General features: G+C 34.8%; 1 protein-coding gene across 4 annotated transcripts in view; it reads left to right on the top strand.

Annotated features, from left to right (window-relative positions):
- Positions 1 to 16,419, top strand: part of LOC127860483 (LIM and SH3 domain protein F42H10.3-like) — a 47,562-nt gene that overhangs the window by 27,385 nt on the left and 3,758 nt on the right. The window contains exons 6-8 of one of the 4 annotated variants that reach the window (XM_052398574.1): positions 3,475 to 3,513; positions 11,396 to 11,491; positions 15,478 to 15,587. In XM_052398574.1, coding sequence (XP_052254534.1) covers positions 3,475 to 3,513; positions 11,396 to 11,491; positions 15,478 to 15,587 — 245 coding nt within the window. The remainder of the gene's footprint in view (positions 1 to 3,474; positions 3,514 to 11,395; positions 11,492 to 15,477; positions 15,588 to 16,419) is intronic. The other 3 variants (XM_052398576.1, XM_052398575.1, XM_052398577.1) reach the window with 3 other exon arrangements.

Genomic DNA, 16,419 nt, shown 5'->3' with positions numbered 1-16,419 from the left:
AGCATTTTTACATAATTATGGCCCCTTTTACTATTAGATAATTTAACATTTTGCTTAAATTGCCATAACTTCTTAATTATGCCCCCCTTCGAAGAAGAGGGGGTATATTGCTTTGCTCATGTCGGTCGGTCGGTAGGTCGGTACGTCCGTCCACCAGATGGTTGTCAGACAATAACTCAAGAACGCTTGGGCCCAGGTTCATGAAACTTCATAGGTACATTGATCATGACTCGCAGATGACCCCTATTGATTTTGAGGTCACTAGGTCAAAGGTCAAGGTCACGGTGACCTAAAATAGTTAAATGGTTTTTGAATGATAACTCAAGAACACATATGCCTAGGATCATGAAACTTCATGGGTAGATTGATCATGACTCGCAGATGACCCCTATTGATTTTGAGGTCAAAGGTCAAGGTCACGGTGACTGGAAATATTAAAATGGTTTCCGGATGATAACTCAAGAATGCATACGCCTAGGATCATGAGACTTCATGGGTAGATTGATCATGACTCGCAGATGACCCCTATTGATTTTCAGGTCACTAGGTCAAAGGTCAAGGTCAAGGTGACCCGAAATAGTAAAATGGTTTCCTGATGATAACTCAAGAACGCATATGCCTAGGATCATGAAACTTCACAGGTAGATTGATCATGACTCGCAGATGACCCCTATTGATTTTGAGGTCACATGGTCAAAGGTCAAGGTCACGGTGACCCGAAATAGTAAAATGATTTTCGGATGATTACTCAAGAACGCTTTTGCCTAGGATCATGACACTTCATAGGTACATTGATCGTGACTCGCAGATGACCCCTATTGATTTTCAGGTCACTAGGTCAAAGGTCAAGGTCACAGTGACAAAAAACGTATTCACTCAATGGCTGCCACTACAACGGACAGCCCATATGGGGGGCATGCATGTTTTACAAACAGCCCTTGTTTATGATCACATTTTTTTATTACTTTGACAAAACAACACTTACCTGAATACCACAATGGATTCCACCCAAACAATACCCCACGCCCCTACCTAGAATCCCTCCCCCCCCCAACCCTCCCCCCCCCCGAATTTTTTTTAAACATCATTAATAAATTTCCCCACCCCACTTTATACCCCCCTCTCAACCCCCACCCCCCCCCCCCCCTACCACCCCCACTACCCTCCCCTCCCCCCCAATTTTTATTTTTTTTATTTTTTTTAACGTCATCTAATAAATAACCCCACCCCACATTATACCCCCCTCTCATCCCCCCCTACGCCTCCAATTTTTTTTTTGAAACATCATCTGATAATTTTATTAACCCCCCCCCCCAGATTATACCCCCCTTTCACCCCCCCTATCCCCCCCAATTTTTTTTTCCTTATTTTATTTTTGAAAGATTGTCTAATAAATGACCACACCCCACATTATACCCCCTCTCAACCCCCCCCCCCCTGAATTTTTTTATATTTATTTTCCTTTTTTTATTTTTTAAAGACCGTCTAATAAATTATTGAATATGAACAATTTCCCCATGATGGCTTACGTTATAATGTCAAGCACTCGAATAGTCGAGCGCGCTGTCCTCTGACAGCTCGTGTTTCCTTTTTAACTGGTATAACAGGCATGTCTCTGAAATTGTTCATTTGAAATAAAGAAGTGTCTTGCATTTATATGTTTATGAAGTATTAATTATCTTAGACAATGTCAATGTGCTGCAATTAAAAGCTTGGGATGTTATTGCTTTTTAAGCTTTCATGTCAATGTCTGGTAACAACTTATTTATTTTCGAATTGTCCTTATAATCTTACCTCCATGTTCCTTGTCCAGCAATACACTTTTCATTTCAATATTTAATTATTATATTATATTATTATATTTCCTATTGTCTTTAGTGGTCTAAATTTAATTTTCCAATAATGACCTTCATTTAGATGCATTTTTATCCCCTGCCATAGGCGGAGGGATATTGTTTTGACGTTGTCTGTCTGTCCATCTTTCTGTCCATCTTTTAGTCCGTCCGTAGCCATATCTTGGAAGTGCTTTGGCAGATTTCATTGAAACTTGGTATGAGTATATATATGGATAAGAGGATGATGCACACCAAATGGCATTGTACGCCATCTGTTAATAACGGAGTTATGGCCCTTTGTATCTTGAAAAAAATGTTTTTTCGAGTGTCAAATACTAGTACATATAACACTTTGGTGTCCAGAAGCATATTGGCAGGGGATATCAATTCAACGAATTTGCTAGTTTAATTCTCTTTTTTGTATGTGTATGTAATTCACTGCACTCTTTCTGTAAAAGCTAAGTTGATTGACTGCCTGTTGGCATATCACCCAGCCCTGAGCTCAATTGGGAGTAGTATACTTCTGATGTGAATACAGTGTACAGTATAACTGAATAGTTGTTTGTGTATGTTCTTAGCATTCCAGTGGCCAACCTTACTTATCATGACTCTCTGTTATAGCTTTTCTAAGTAATTGTTTTCCTCTGAAATTATTTTGTTGCTAGTAGTTTTGTGTGGGGTATGTTTGATAGAAAAAATGATGCCAAAGATAAGAAGCATCTCTGAATAAGAAATAATTTTTGTTTATCAATAATAAAAAATGCATCCCATTTGCATGTTTGACACCAAGAAACATATTGAAGCTCCTCTCCTTACAAATGTCATAAAAATGATTTTTTCTAATGCACATTATGCTAAGCAAAGTGCAAATAATAATTCGCCCAATTGGTGCAAAAAGGTACCATGTGCCTTCTAATTTAAATGTCACATGGTACCTTTTTGCACCAATGGGGCGAAATATATTGAGATCAGTTGAATGAAAATGTTTTGGTAACTTCATGATTAAGAATCAGCATGTTATACATTATAGTCTGCATTATAGATGCAGAAAAGTTTGAGTTAATGAGCATGTTCACTCATGTATTTCAGGTATGCTCACAACCTTCGTAAACATGCACATTATAAAATGCGTTTTTATGCCACGGATCGAATGATCGGGGGTATATTGTTTTTGGCCTGTCTGTCTGTTATTGTATGTGTCTGTCTGTCTGTCTGTGTGGCACAATCTTAAACCTTGGTTAACCTTTTGCAATAACTTTTGTAATGTTGAAGATATCAACTTGCTACATGTATTTGGCATGCATGTGTATCTCATGGAGCTGCACATTTTGAGTGGTTAAAGGTCAAGGTCATCCTTCAAGGTCAAAGGTAAAAAAAATTCAAAGCGGCGCAGTAGGGGGCATTGTGTTCCTGACAAACACAATTGTTTTACATAAGGAATGGATTTCTACATTAAGGCTTAGATTTTCTTATAGTTTGAATGAATGCTTAGTGAAAATGCCTTAAATTATACCAGTTTTCTAATGGCGAAAGTTTAAAGTAAGAATGGCCACTTGGGATGCTAAAAGAGATTGCAAGAATTGGTTGTCATGTTGCCATGTTTGTTGCAAGTGTACATGTAGCATGGTGTACTTTGTAGAAGGCAGCCGCTTTTCGTACACAGGTGGCAATCAAAGCAGTAAGTACGGCAGCAGTTATGGCGTTAACTCTTTAACACAAGTCAGTGGTTTTTCTCAACCCTCAGCTGTGAAAGGGGTTGGGGCCATGTCAATGGATGCATTATCTTATTTTGTGAAAATATCATTTTAACCTTTATTGTATTGAATTATTCTTAAATGAAATATGTTGTTAATTCACTGAAATGAATGGTGGTATTATATGACATTTGATATAAGCACTTAAATCAAGGGAGAAACCTTTTGGACACGTTTTTATGTACTGGCAGTATATAGTCAGTTTGTATGAGTATTTTTGAAAAACTGTTTCATTTGTTGCATTGTGAACTTGGCCCTACGTTCAACCCAAATGGCTTGAAAAAAATCACTTTGGCACTGACTTTAACGCTTCAACTGCTATACTATACTATGTGGTGTGTTTGGTTTTCCCCTTACAGGCAAATTGAATGATGGGAAAAGGAACTTGTGTAGCTTATTCATTAAAACGTCATGTATGCAGATGGGTTTTGTTCTTATCTTATGTATAAATATAACAAATCTTTAATGTTATAATTGACACCTCACAATTAAAATAAATTATGTTTATTCATTTTCACGAATGATACATTTCTTTTGCTAACCACAAATTAATGCATATTAATTCTTGTAATTGGCAAACTTTTTCTGTCTTATAGCCATCATGTTGTAAATTGTAATCATTCATTATAATCATCATTGCATGTAACTTTACATTAAAGAATTTTCACCTTTACATTCAAATAAACTTTGCACATTTCATATGACAGCAAACATTCACTAAATATATAATGCCTTTGTTAATGGTACAATTAACCACACATACTAAACTGCATTTCATTTTGACACTATGCATTCTTCAAATGTGTTTTGCTTCTAGCTTCTTTAGATTATAGATGAAAGATAATCTTATTTCTGCAAACAGATAAAGCTTAGGTCACTGTGTATCAAGGTTTTGTAACCAGACTCCTGTTAAATATTTATGTAACCTTGGTTATTTCTAAATGCAATTTATTCTTGCATATTTCATTACATAGTTTCTACCAGATGGTTGTTGTACATGTCAAATACAATGTGATTTAGTTTTGATGTATACTTGTCTATTTATGATGTGTGTTGTAAACAAATGCATGGTGTCTCCTGTGACTTTGAACAGAGTAATGTCATTTTTCTCCATTAAGCATGACATTGTGTGGTATTTGCATGGAAAGTTTTTTTAAACGTAAAAGATTGTTATTCTATTGGTGTACATGGTGTACATATTTGGCAGGCATGAAGTGTTATTATTTTATTACAACTGTTCAGGAAAAATACATGACAATAACTGTAAATTTAATTTTTACCACAAGATCACATTTACCAGTTAGCTCAGACAAGCCATGTCATCATCCTCATAAGTTGTTTATTTGAAGAAAATTAACACTATCTCTAAAAAAATTGTTAATTTGTTTCTTTACATTTTAAACCCTTTTGGAAGTTTTTTTTAGCTCATCTTGTTTTTGAAAAAAAAAATGAGCTATTGTCATCGCCTTGCCGTCAGTGTGGGTGTCGGCGTCGGCGTCTGGTTAAGTTTTGCGTTTAGGTCCACTTTTCTCATAAAATATCAATGCTATTGCATTGAAACTTGGTACACTTACTTACTATCATGAGGGGACTGGGCAGGCAAAGTTAGATAACTCTGGCTTGCATTTTGACAGAATTATGTGCCCTTTTTATACTTAGAAAATTGAAAATTTTGGTTAAGTTTTGTGTTTAGGTCCATTTTATTCCTTAAGTATCAAAGCTATTGCTTTCATACTTGCAACACTTACTAACTATCATAAGGGGACTGTGCAGGCAAAGTTATGTAACTCTGACTGACATTTTGACAGAATTATGTGCCCTTTTTATACTTCGAACATGGCAAATTTGGTTAAGTTTTGTGTTTGGGTCCACTTTTTTCCTTAAGTATCAAAGCTATTGCTTTCATACTTGCAACACTTACTAACTATTGTAAGGGGACTGTGCAGGCAAAGTTATGTATCTCTGACTGGCATTTTGACGGAATAATGGGCCCTTTATACTTGAAAATTTGGTTAAGTTTTGTGTTTTGGTCCACTTTACCCCTAAAGTATCATATATATTGCTTTCATACTTGGAACACTCACAAACTATCATAAGGGGAAAGTAAAGGACAAGTTGCATAACTCTGGTTGTCATTTTTACAGAATTATGGCCCTTTTTTGACTTAGTAACTTTGAATATATGGTTACATTTTGCGTTTAGATACACTTTACTTCTAAAGTATCAAGGCTAATGCTTTCAAACTTCAAATACTTTCATGCTATCATGAGGGTACTGTACCTGGCAAGTTGAATTTTACCTTGACCTTTGAATGACCTTGACCCTCATGGTCAAATTATTAAATTTTGCTCAAATTGCCATATCTTCTTTATTTATGATTAGATTTGATTGATACTTTGACAAAACAACTCTTACCTGATATGCCACAATAGACTCCCCCCAAACCATCCCCCACGTCCCACCCGAATCCCCCCCTTTATCCCCCCCATTTTTTTTTAAAGATCATCTAATAAATGACCACCACACCCTCACACTATAGCCCCGCCCCACCCCCAAACAATTTTTTTTAATGGTGGCATATAGCAGTTGAACTGTCCGTCAGTATGTCAGTGTGTCAGTATGTAAGTCAGTCTGTCCGTCCGTCCGAAAAAAACTTTAACATTGGCCATAACTTTTTCACTATTGAAGATAAGCAACTTGATATTTGGCATGCATTTGTATCTTATGGAGCTGCACATTTTGAGTGGTGAAAGGTCAAGGTTAAGGTCGTTCTTTAAGGTCAAATGTCAAATTTATGGCGTCTATCCGTCGGAAAACTTTAACATTGGCCATAACTTTTTCAATATTGAAGATAGCAACTTGATATTTGGCATGCATGTGTATCTCATTGAGCTGAACATTTTAAGTGGTGAAAGGTGAAGGTCAAGGTCATCCTTCAAGGTCAAATGCCAAATATATGGTGTCTATCCGTACGAAAACTTTAACAATGGCCATAACTTTTTATGATCGATAGATCGGGGGTATATTGTTTTTGGCCTGTCTGTCTGTAATTCTGTCCCAAAACTTTAAGGTTACAGTAAAGTTTTGCAATTACTTTTGAAATATTGAACATAGGAATTTGATATTTGGCATGCATGTGTATCTGATGAAGCTGCTCATTTTGAGTGGGGATAGGTCAAGGTCATCCTTCAAGGTCAAAGGTCAACAATTTAAAACTTTAATATGCTAACGTTTTGCAATAACTTTTGAAATAGTGAATATAGCAACTTGATATTTGGCATGCATGTTTATCTCATAAAGCTGCACATTTTGAGTGGTGAAAGGTCAAGGTCATCCTTCAAGGTCAAAGGTCGAAAATTTAAAACTTTAACATAGTAAAGTTTTGCAATAACTCTTGAAATATTGAACATAGCAACTTGATATTTGGCATGCATGTGCATCTCATGGAGCTGCACATTTTGACTGGTGAAAGGTCAAGGTCATCCTTCAAGGTCAAAGGTAAAAAAAGCAGTGCATTAGGGGGCATTGTGTTTCTGACAAACACATCTCTTGTTTAATATTGAATATAGCAACTTGATATTTGGCATGCATGTGTATCTCATGAAGCTGCACATTTTGAGTGGTGGAAGTTCAATGTCAAGGTCATCCTTCAAGGTAAAAAAAATAATAATTCAAAGCGACGTTCTCATGAAGCTGCACATTTTGAGTGGTGGAAGTTCAAGGTCAAGGTAATCCTTCAAGGTCAAGGTCATCCTTCAAGGTCAAAGGTAAAAAAAATATCAAAGCAGCGTTATCATGAAGCTGCACATTTTGAGTGGTGGAAGTTCAAGATCAAGGTCATCCTTCAAGGTAAAAAAAAATAAAATATTTTTTTTTCAAAGTGGCGTTTTCATGAAGCTGCACATTTTGAGTGGTGGAAGTTCAAGGTCATCCTTCAAGGTCAAAGGTCAATTATTTTTTTTATTTCAAAGCAGCGTTCTCATGAAGCTGCACATTTTGAGTGGTGAAAGTTCAAGGTCATCCTTCAAGGTCAAAGGTAAAAAAAAAAAAAAAAAAATTCAAAGTGGCGCCATTGGGGGCATTCTGTTTCTGACGAACACATGTCTTATTTTTTTCAAACATGGTTAAAAAAACACAAATATTTATTTTTATTATTTGTTTTTGAAATACCATCCAACCATCCCACCCAAGAATCCCCCCCTTTCCCCCTGAATTTTTATTTTTTATTTTTGCATTTTTATTTGCATTTTTTGAAGATAATGTAATAAATGACCACACCCCCACACTATGCACCCCTCTCCACTCCACCCCTCCCTCCTTTGTGATTGTAATTGAGATAGGTCCCTACACCTTTAAAAAGAAAAAATAGATGAGCGGTCTGCACCCGCAAGGGGGTACTCTTGTAATTAATAAGTATCGCATTTGTGTAGAAGTGACATTTTCAATGAACAAGTATGCAATTGTTGAGGAAAGGGAGACAACTTTAGAAACACAATCAATACCAGCAGTTGTTTCCCTTACTATAAGTTCACATCTTCCTCTTACATTGTGTATAAGCTGATATCATCTGGTTGGTTCAATGCACATTTAAAACTGATAATTGTTACCATAGTTAGATTTATGATTAAGTAGTGTTTCAGAAAAAAAAAATGTTTCAAACCTAAATTATTTTGCTCTTACATTCACCTGCATTAGTTGCAACACCTGACATACTAAAAAGTGATACTGAACTTTTACAGTCAAGTAAAAAAAGGAATAAAAGCCTCGTTCCAATATGTAAGGTTGATGTACATCATTTGATCCCTGGGACGTTAGGTTGATGTAAATTATTTGACCCCTGTGATGTTAGGTTGATGTACATTATTTGACCCCTGGGACGTTAGGTTTATGCACATTATTTGAACCCTGGGTCGTTAGGTTGATGTACATTATTTGACCCCTGGGACGTTAGGTTGATGTACATTATTTGAACCCTGGGTTGTTAGGTTGATGTACATTATTTGAACCCTGGGTTGTTAGGTTGATGTACATTATTTGAAACCTGGGATGTTAGGTTGATGTACATTATTTGACCCCTGGATTGTAAGAAGTAATGCAAATCAAGAAATTGATGGATTTTTTAAACAAACTAGAATTACAAAACAAGACCAATAGAATAATTAGTTTGTTCAAGAATAATCATTCACTTTGATTGAACAACCATCACTTATTTTGATCTATTACATATTCAAAATGTAAATACATTAAACATGATTTAAAAATAGTTTGCCTGTTCAGTTTGCAAGTACATTCATTGATGAAAAATGGGTTATTAGTTTCATAATATATGTAGAATTTAACATTTAGGATTATATTTTTATATGCAGTTTGTTCAATATTAAAAAAGTATTAGGCTGGTGAAGATGTCTATATGAAGCTGGATCTGCAAAACAAAAAAATAACATTTTGCAAAAGAGGTCATATATGAATGCTTTACAAACAAGTCATACATTTTTTAATGTTCTATACATGCATGGATATCATTGGTTAAATACCTTTTAATACCTTTAATTAGCCTCAGACTGAAATGGGTGTAAGGTGTTGTCTGGTTTTGTCTTAACATTAACTTTTGCATGATTCTTTCTTTTATTCTCTGTGGATATATTTTGATTTTGTTCCTTGAATGCTGTATATTTTATAAACATGTTATTTAGGAATCTTTTAGTTATTATATAGTTTAACTGGCTTTTATTTCTATGACCTGCAGATGCGACTTATGTATATAATTTTATGCATGCATTTGATTTGTTGTAATTGAAGTGTTTAAAAAAAGTCTGTAAGAATAAATGACAAATAAATTACTAAGCACATTTTTAATAGGTAATAAAATAGATTTCCAACCTCTGGTTACGATTGGGAGAGTTATAAACTGAATTTGATAAAATAATTAACTAAACGCATTTAACTTATAACATAAAAGATGTGAGCTAAAAAATAACATGGGATAATTTAGCACAAACAGTATATATTCAAATGAAGCATTCACATTATATCACATAAGAAAACAATATTTATATTAACCAGAATGGCATAAACATGAATATTGTGCTATAACACATACTACTTTTAATGGCATGACATTTTTTAATTAGCGAGGCTGTTTTCGGAGAAAACGTAAGGTATTGTCATAGCCTGCTCGTCGTCCACCGTCCGATGTTCGCCGTCCACTGGCGTCGTGATAAAACCTTTACATTGGCTCTAAAATCAAAGTGCTTCCACCTACAACTTTAAAACTTCATATTTAGATGCACCTTGATGAGTTCTACACGCCACACCCATTTTGGGTCACTAGGTCAAAGGTCAAGGTCACTGTGACCTCTTAAAAAAAATTAAAAAATTCTAACACGCTTTCGCAGCCGAGCGTGGCACCCGTTATGTGATGCTCTTGTTTGTTTAAATATCAGAACCCTATGAATCCCAATAATGAATATGGAAACAGTTATTACATCATTTTGCATTAATAGGGAGATTTTTAGTTTAAATTTAATAATATTTTGGGCTGCGCATACAACCTGGCATGACCAATGTACTTACCGGTTATGGCTGTTAGGCATCTAAATGTTATTTTATTATCAATGGTTTACAGCCTGTGTTTCTATAAGTATAACAGCTAAATTAATTTTGTGCCTCCTATTTATTATAGCTTCTGTCAGAGTTGTATTGCTTTCTGCAGATTATGGTCACATCAGTGGCCTGAATTGGCAGTCTTTTATTGCCAATCACTGTTCTTCTTCAGTGATTATCATTACCATTGATTTGATTCCATGAATGTATGAATTCCTCAATGTGATAAAAATGTATTCTGTCAAATTGTTTGCAGTTTAATAGATTGCATGCACTGGAACAGGTTTAGAATGCCCTAATTCTGAAGGATGGTAATCATACTAGTTTTTTGAAATAGCAACTCTGCTATAGGCTCTACTAGTTTTCGTCTCCAATCAATATTTGTGTGAAAAAAGTAAGAATATTCTTAAAATATTCATGGATCCTTGTTTTATTCTAGAGATCACTTTTTGTAATAATTGGATGGCTGAAATCTAAGGCAATATTAGGATGCCATTAGCCATTTCTGTTTTTCTACAATTTGAAAGCAGCGGGTGCCTGTTTTGACTGACATTTCGTTAAGAATTTCAAGCCCTATAGCGAACATGTTTGATGGAAACTCAAAGACACTAATGGCCTTTGTGTTATGTTAGCTTCCCTTAATTCCTGTTTGCATTTTATGCGTTTTGGCATTTTCTGAGATATTAATTCAAGCAAAAATGTTGTTGTCTGAGCCAATTAGTGCCGAAATGTAAATGTGGGTTGTCTGGATAAAAGTGAAGTTGTACATATGCAAATTATAAGTCACAGAGGTCATAAGTTATAACCTAACCTCCATAATAACTTGAGAGAAAAAGCTCCGCTAAAGTATGTTTGTAAGAAAATTATGCCCTATTGGTGCAACAAGGTACCATGTGCCCTCTAATTTCAATGTCACATGATACCTTTTTGCACCAATGGGTCGAATTAAAAAATTAAATTCGCTAAAATCTTCATATTATCAAATGAGAATAATACAATGAACCTAAAAAAGTAACTAGTAAAATAAAATGAAAAATATCTGCTGAATAGTTAATATGCATATAAATCATAATACCAATGTCTTGTCCATCATTGACCATATTTCAACAAATGCTAGTCTAGCCATAATGTCCTTCCTAACTTATTTGATTCTTTTTCATAGTTCTCTTAGAGTCTTGCATCTTAACCGTGCTTTTCTTTCAGTTGAGCAGCCAGCGAGACGCAATGTGGGCTCCATAAGCGATTATGATCCTCTCAATGAAAAATATGGTTCAATTGCTGGACAGAATAATCCTAGAGGTAGCCTATTCCACCAGTCTGTTTAGATGTGGAATGTTATTCATGGTCACAAAGTAATATCCTTAATGTAAGACTGTTAATTGCGATGATTGGACAGCATACTCTGCAAGATTTTATATTCTTTGAGCTTGTTTGGATGATAGTCTGTTAGAATGAATCAGCGTTTTCATGCCCCGGATCGAATGATTGGGGGTATATTGTTTTTGGCCTGTCTGTCTGTCATTGTATGTGTCTGTCTGTCTGTCTGTCTGTCATTGTATGTGTGTCTGTCCCAAAACTTTAACCTTGGTCATAACTTTTGCAATATTGATGATAGCAACTTGATATTTGGCATGCATGTGTATCTCATGGAGCTGCACATTTTGAGTGGTAAAAGGTCAAGGTCAAGGTAATCCTTCAAGGTCAAAGGTCAAATATATGGCTTCAAAGCGGTGCAATAGGGGGCATTGTGTTTCTGACAAACACATCTCTTGTTTATATAGTATATTTATAAATTTAAACCCCGTTAACACTCTTGAGTTCAAATTTAATAATAAATTTATATGAAACATGCTCTGAACATTTGTCCCAAATAAATCTTGGTCAAGTTAGAAAATGGTTCATGTCAGTTGGAAAACATCAGGTGGATAGGAGGGGCAGTTTTTCTTATATGGCTAATGTGGAACCTTGTGAACACTCTAAAAGTTACCCCTTGTACCCAATCTTCATGAAACTTGCTCAGAATGTTTGTTATTACAATATATTTGCTTAGTTCGAAAATCTATTTGGTCTGTTGAAAAACATGACCCAAGTGATTGGGGCAGTTTCCTTTAAATGGATATTGTAAAACAAAGTGAAGTCTAAAGTAAACTTAGAATATTTGTCCCAAATGATATCTGTCCTGAGTTTCAAACTCACAAATATTGCTCAACAGAAATTAAAGATGGACTGTCAAATGGTTATACTTAAAGTCATAATTAATACAGATATGCACACAATTAGCTCATTCATCAATGCTTTGCTGTTCTCAGAGAGTAAGGGGAAACTTAGGATTGCTTATCTGTAATGAACACATACAGAATACTAGGTTAGCGTTGAATACAGAGAAGTTTATGTTGCGAGGCTTAGAACGCAGGGAGCGTGAGCCTTGGCGAGCGCTTTCGGTGTTCGAGCCAAGCAACATAAACGTCTCTGTATACATTTAACATAACTAGATCTAATAACCTTAGCCTAACAATTATTTTAATTAATTTTTAAAAATCGCGTAGTGATATAAATGTATTTGTTTTGGTACGCAAAATAGTCTTAAAAAAATTCACACACAAACTGTAAAACTAGTAAAAATATCACCATATGCCTCGATTCAATTTTACGCAGCATGCGAATTGTAACACATTACGACCGCGAAAAGAAGATTTTACTTGAATATAATTCATTTTATTTTCGAAAGAAAATGATCAAAATCCTAAATGGCGGCGATTGCTCCTGACAAAATGATGTCGATGTCAACATAGATTCTACATGAACACTATCGACGAGTAAACAGACAATTGCAGCGACTGACACTTAATTTGACTTAATATGCAGGGCAATATGTTTTCTGACTTCGGACGACAAATTTAAGGACGCGCAGAACGTGTTTGTTTTTTTATTTAATGTTATAGGTATGCCGTGTGTGATCCAATGCATCAATGGGCTCCATGTTAAAATCATTTCTCCGAGAACAGGGAACGACATAAGTTCAAACAAAAACCAAAACACGTTCAAACTAGTATCTTACCTTTAATTATCCTTTAAAATCCATCTAATAATCCATTTAACTCAATAATTGGCGATTTTGCATCTACCTGGGTCTTTAATAATTATTTTAGCATAGTTAAATAAAGACCCTTATGCCATCCTATCACTATTTTCAAATGAATTTATGAACTCGTTAAACTTTCTTATTCGTCACATGCTACGTCATGTACTCTATAAACATTACTGCTGTTAAAATGAACCGGAGCAGTTTATCAAATAATAGCCGTTGGTAAACTCAGATGCATTTGCAGATTTTTGCATACAAATAATTATGTTTAAACTTGCACAATGTTATTTGTCTATGATAAATGCCCTTATTGTGTACAAGAAAATATTTAAATATATAACTACACAAAGAATGGAAAACATTCCATTACACAACAGATAAATGAGTGGATAATACCCGTGTACAAAATGGGACGTTCCGAATTCCAGTGTGGTGCTATTTTTACCGTCTTATACTTTACACAGCTGAGACTATGCTTAACGTGAATTAAATCGGATAGCAAATATTGCAGATTATTTATGAATTGTGCGATATTTGTATGGCTTGTTGTACATTCTTAAATGTCAAAAGTATATGCATGGATTATAAACAATGCACATTATACGAAATAAGGAAAATGTGATTAATTGACAATTCAAATACCGTATGTCGATATACAGTACATGTACATGTGAAATAAGTCGCGTTTATAATAAATCGTCAATTTTTATTTTTGAAAATGACGCAATAAGTGTTATTTTATGACACCATCAATCAGCTGATTCATTATAAGGATGGCGAAAAATTATATATCATATGACTAGATTTAAAGGTTGAAGGTCGTATAATTTTGAAGCTAAAGTTTTCTAGACTTTATTAATAATGAAAAATCATTCAGTGGTAAAGTAAAAAGTAGTCCGTGCACGTGACAGGTATATCCCACAGTGTTGAATACAGTATAAAGAAGTGAAACTCCAGCTGCTGGAGCAGTATTGAATTTTCATTAAAAACAATTAGTTGGTCCTTTATTTAAGGCAAGTGACCGATTGCCCAAACAGTACAAAACAGCACAATACAGCACAATACAAACCAGCTAGTATAGTCCATAAGGTGTTATACCGTCAATGTCGCTTTGAAAATGGGATAAAATTTTGCTTAAAATATATTAACATATTGGCATTTAACAGGAATGCATGGGAACAGCATCTTGACGACTGATTGATACAATTATATTTTGTGTATGTTGCCAAATTTATGTCGCCTGCTTTAATCTACACTTTTATAGCCCTTTGCTTTTATCTGCAGTGGGTTGTTGTTTTTTATGTCGCATCGCAAAAAAACCCTGTCTAACTTTGAAATTTTTAGTTTGATTGCCTTGTACATGATTTGCCAAAAATGAGTTAATGAAGAAGAATTAGTCTTCTATCAAGACATTTTGTAATTGTAAATTATATACACATGAATCCATATTTACAAAAATTAACAATATAACTTTGTTAACTGTTCCTGTTTACACCCTAAATAATGCTAGAAAAACACATGTTACACTACATGTATATCTGTGATCTTAATTATAAAAAATGGATCAGTTAGAAATAGTTAAAGTAAACTTTAAAATAAATACCTTATTTTCCAGAGTATTTTTTTTTTGACAAAAATTGCCTGTGTCACTCCAGTATGTTGTGCTAATCAACAACATCAAATTTGTTTAAGTCAGTTTAAAAAAAAATCAGTCTGAATTGTGATAACATGTGTCACTGAACACTTTGGATTATTTCATATGTTATGTGTGTCTGGGTCTTAACCCTTTGCATGCTGGGAAATTTGTTGTCTGCTAAAATGTCGTCTGCTAAATTTCTAAAATTAGCATTTTCTTTGATTTTTTTTCAAAGAATACTATCAGAATAGCAAACAGTTTGGATCCAGATGAGACGCCACGTTCTGTGGCGTCTCATCTGGATCCAAACTGTTTGCAAAGGCCTTCACAACTCACAACTTCACAACCGCACTGTAAGGGTTAAATATGGACATAATTTGACAAATGTTAGAAATAATGGAATGCGTTATATTCTGACATGACACTTATACCCATGGAAATACGGTATTTATTTCACAAAACCATGAGATCTTTAAAAGCCAAAGCCCTTTTTATTTGTTCTGCATTCTTTCCAAATCCCAATAGAAGTTCTTGCCAAAAATATTTGTTCTGTACATTCTACAGGACAGCCTGCCCAGCAGGCGTACCAGCCCCCGGCGCAGTCCTACCAGCCTCCGCCACAGGCATACCAGCCCCCACCCCCTGCCAACCCTGCACCTGCTGCTGGAAAAGGGGTAAGTTTTCCAGGAAAGGTAGAAACAGTTAGCATAGTAATATATTTAAACCAATACCCTGAATTATTTTGCTTGATTTGAAACAGATGAAATAATCAAATAGCCCGACTTTTAAGATTATTAATTTCACCAGCCACGGGCTGTTGGACTTATAATTAGCATGAAGACTGGGTGGAAACCAATTAATTTGCCTGGTTTGTAGCATTTGTAACTTTTTAAATATCAACCCAGGGCTTTTTGTATTGATTTGGAGAAAGTTCCTGGCCTTCAATTTTGGGGGGAAAAAATCAGCAAAACTGAAAAAGGGGAACAAATTCCCTAAAGTAAGCTTGTAATTTGGGGAATATTGCATGGTTTTAAAGAAATTCTCTTAGGGAAAGGAGCCTTTATAAGGCCCTTGCTACAGAAGGAAAAAAAGCCCTACAACCATAACTGAATTTTCTTGCTCTGTCTCTGAATTGGTTAAGCATATGTATTTTACGTTTTCTGTTTTGGTTTATAGATTTTGTTAAGAGATAAATATTAAGCTCACCTGAGCATATTGTGCTTATTGGAGCTTTAAGGATCCTTATTGTGCTTATTGGAGCTTTAATGGAGCTTTAAGGATACCTATTTAGCTCACCTGAGCATATTGTGCTTATTGGAGCTTTAAGGATACTTATTTTCGAAAAGATTTTGTAGAAATTTTGACTCAGAATTATTAAAGACATATTGAATACTGCCTGTACATTGAACTAGATTGATCAACACAAAAATATAAAATTTAAAAAAACCCAAAAAAACGTCACTACAAAAGTCAAATTCTCACAATCGTATAATGAAAATAATAGCA

Source organism: Dreissena polymorpha, chromosome 15 (genome assembly GCF_020536995.1).
Source record: "Dreissena polymorpha isolate Duluth1 chromosome 15, UMN_Dpol_1.0, whole genome shotgun sequence".
In the NCBI taxonomy this organism is placed as follows: domain Eukaryota; kingdom Metazoa; phylum Mollusca; class Bivalvia; order Myida; family Dreissenidae; genus Dreissena; species Dreissena polymorpha.
Note: the sequence above shows the minus strand (reverse complement) of the source record. Positions and strands in the feature narration are given on the sequence as shown.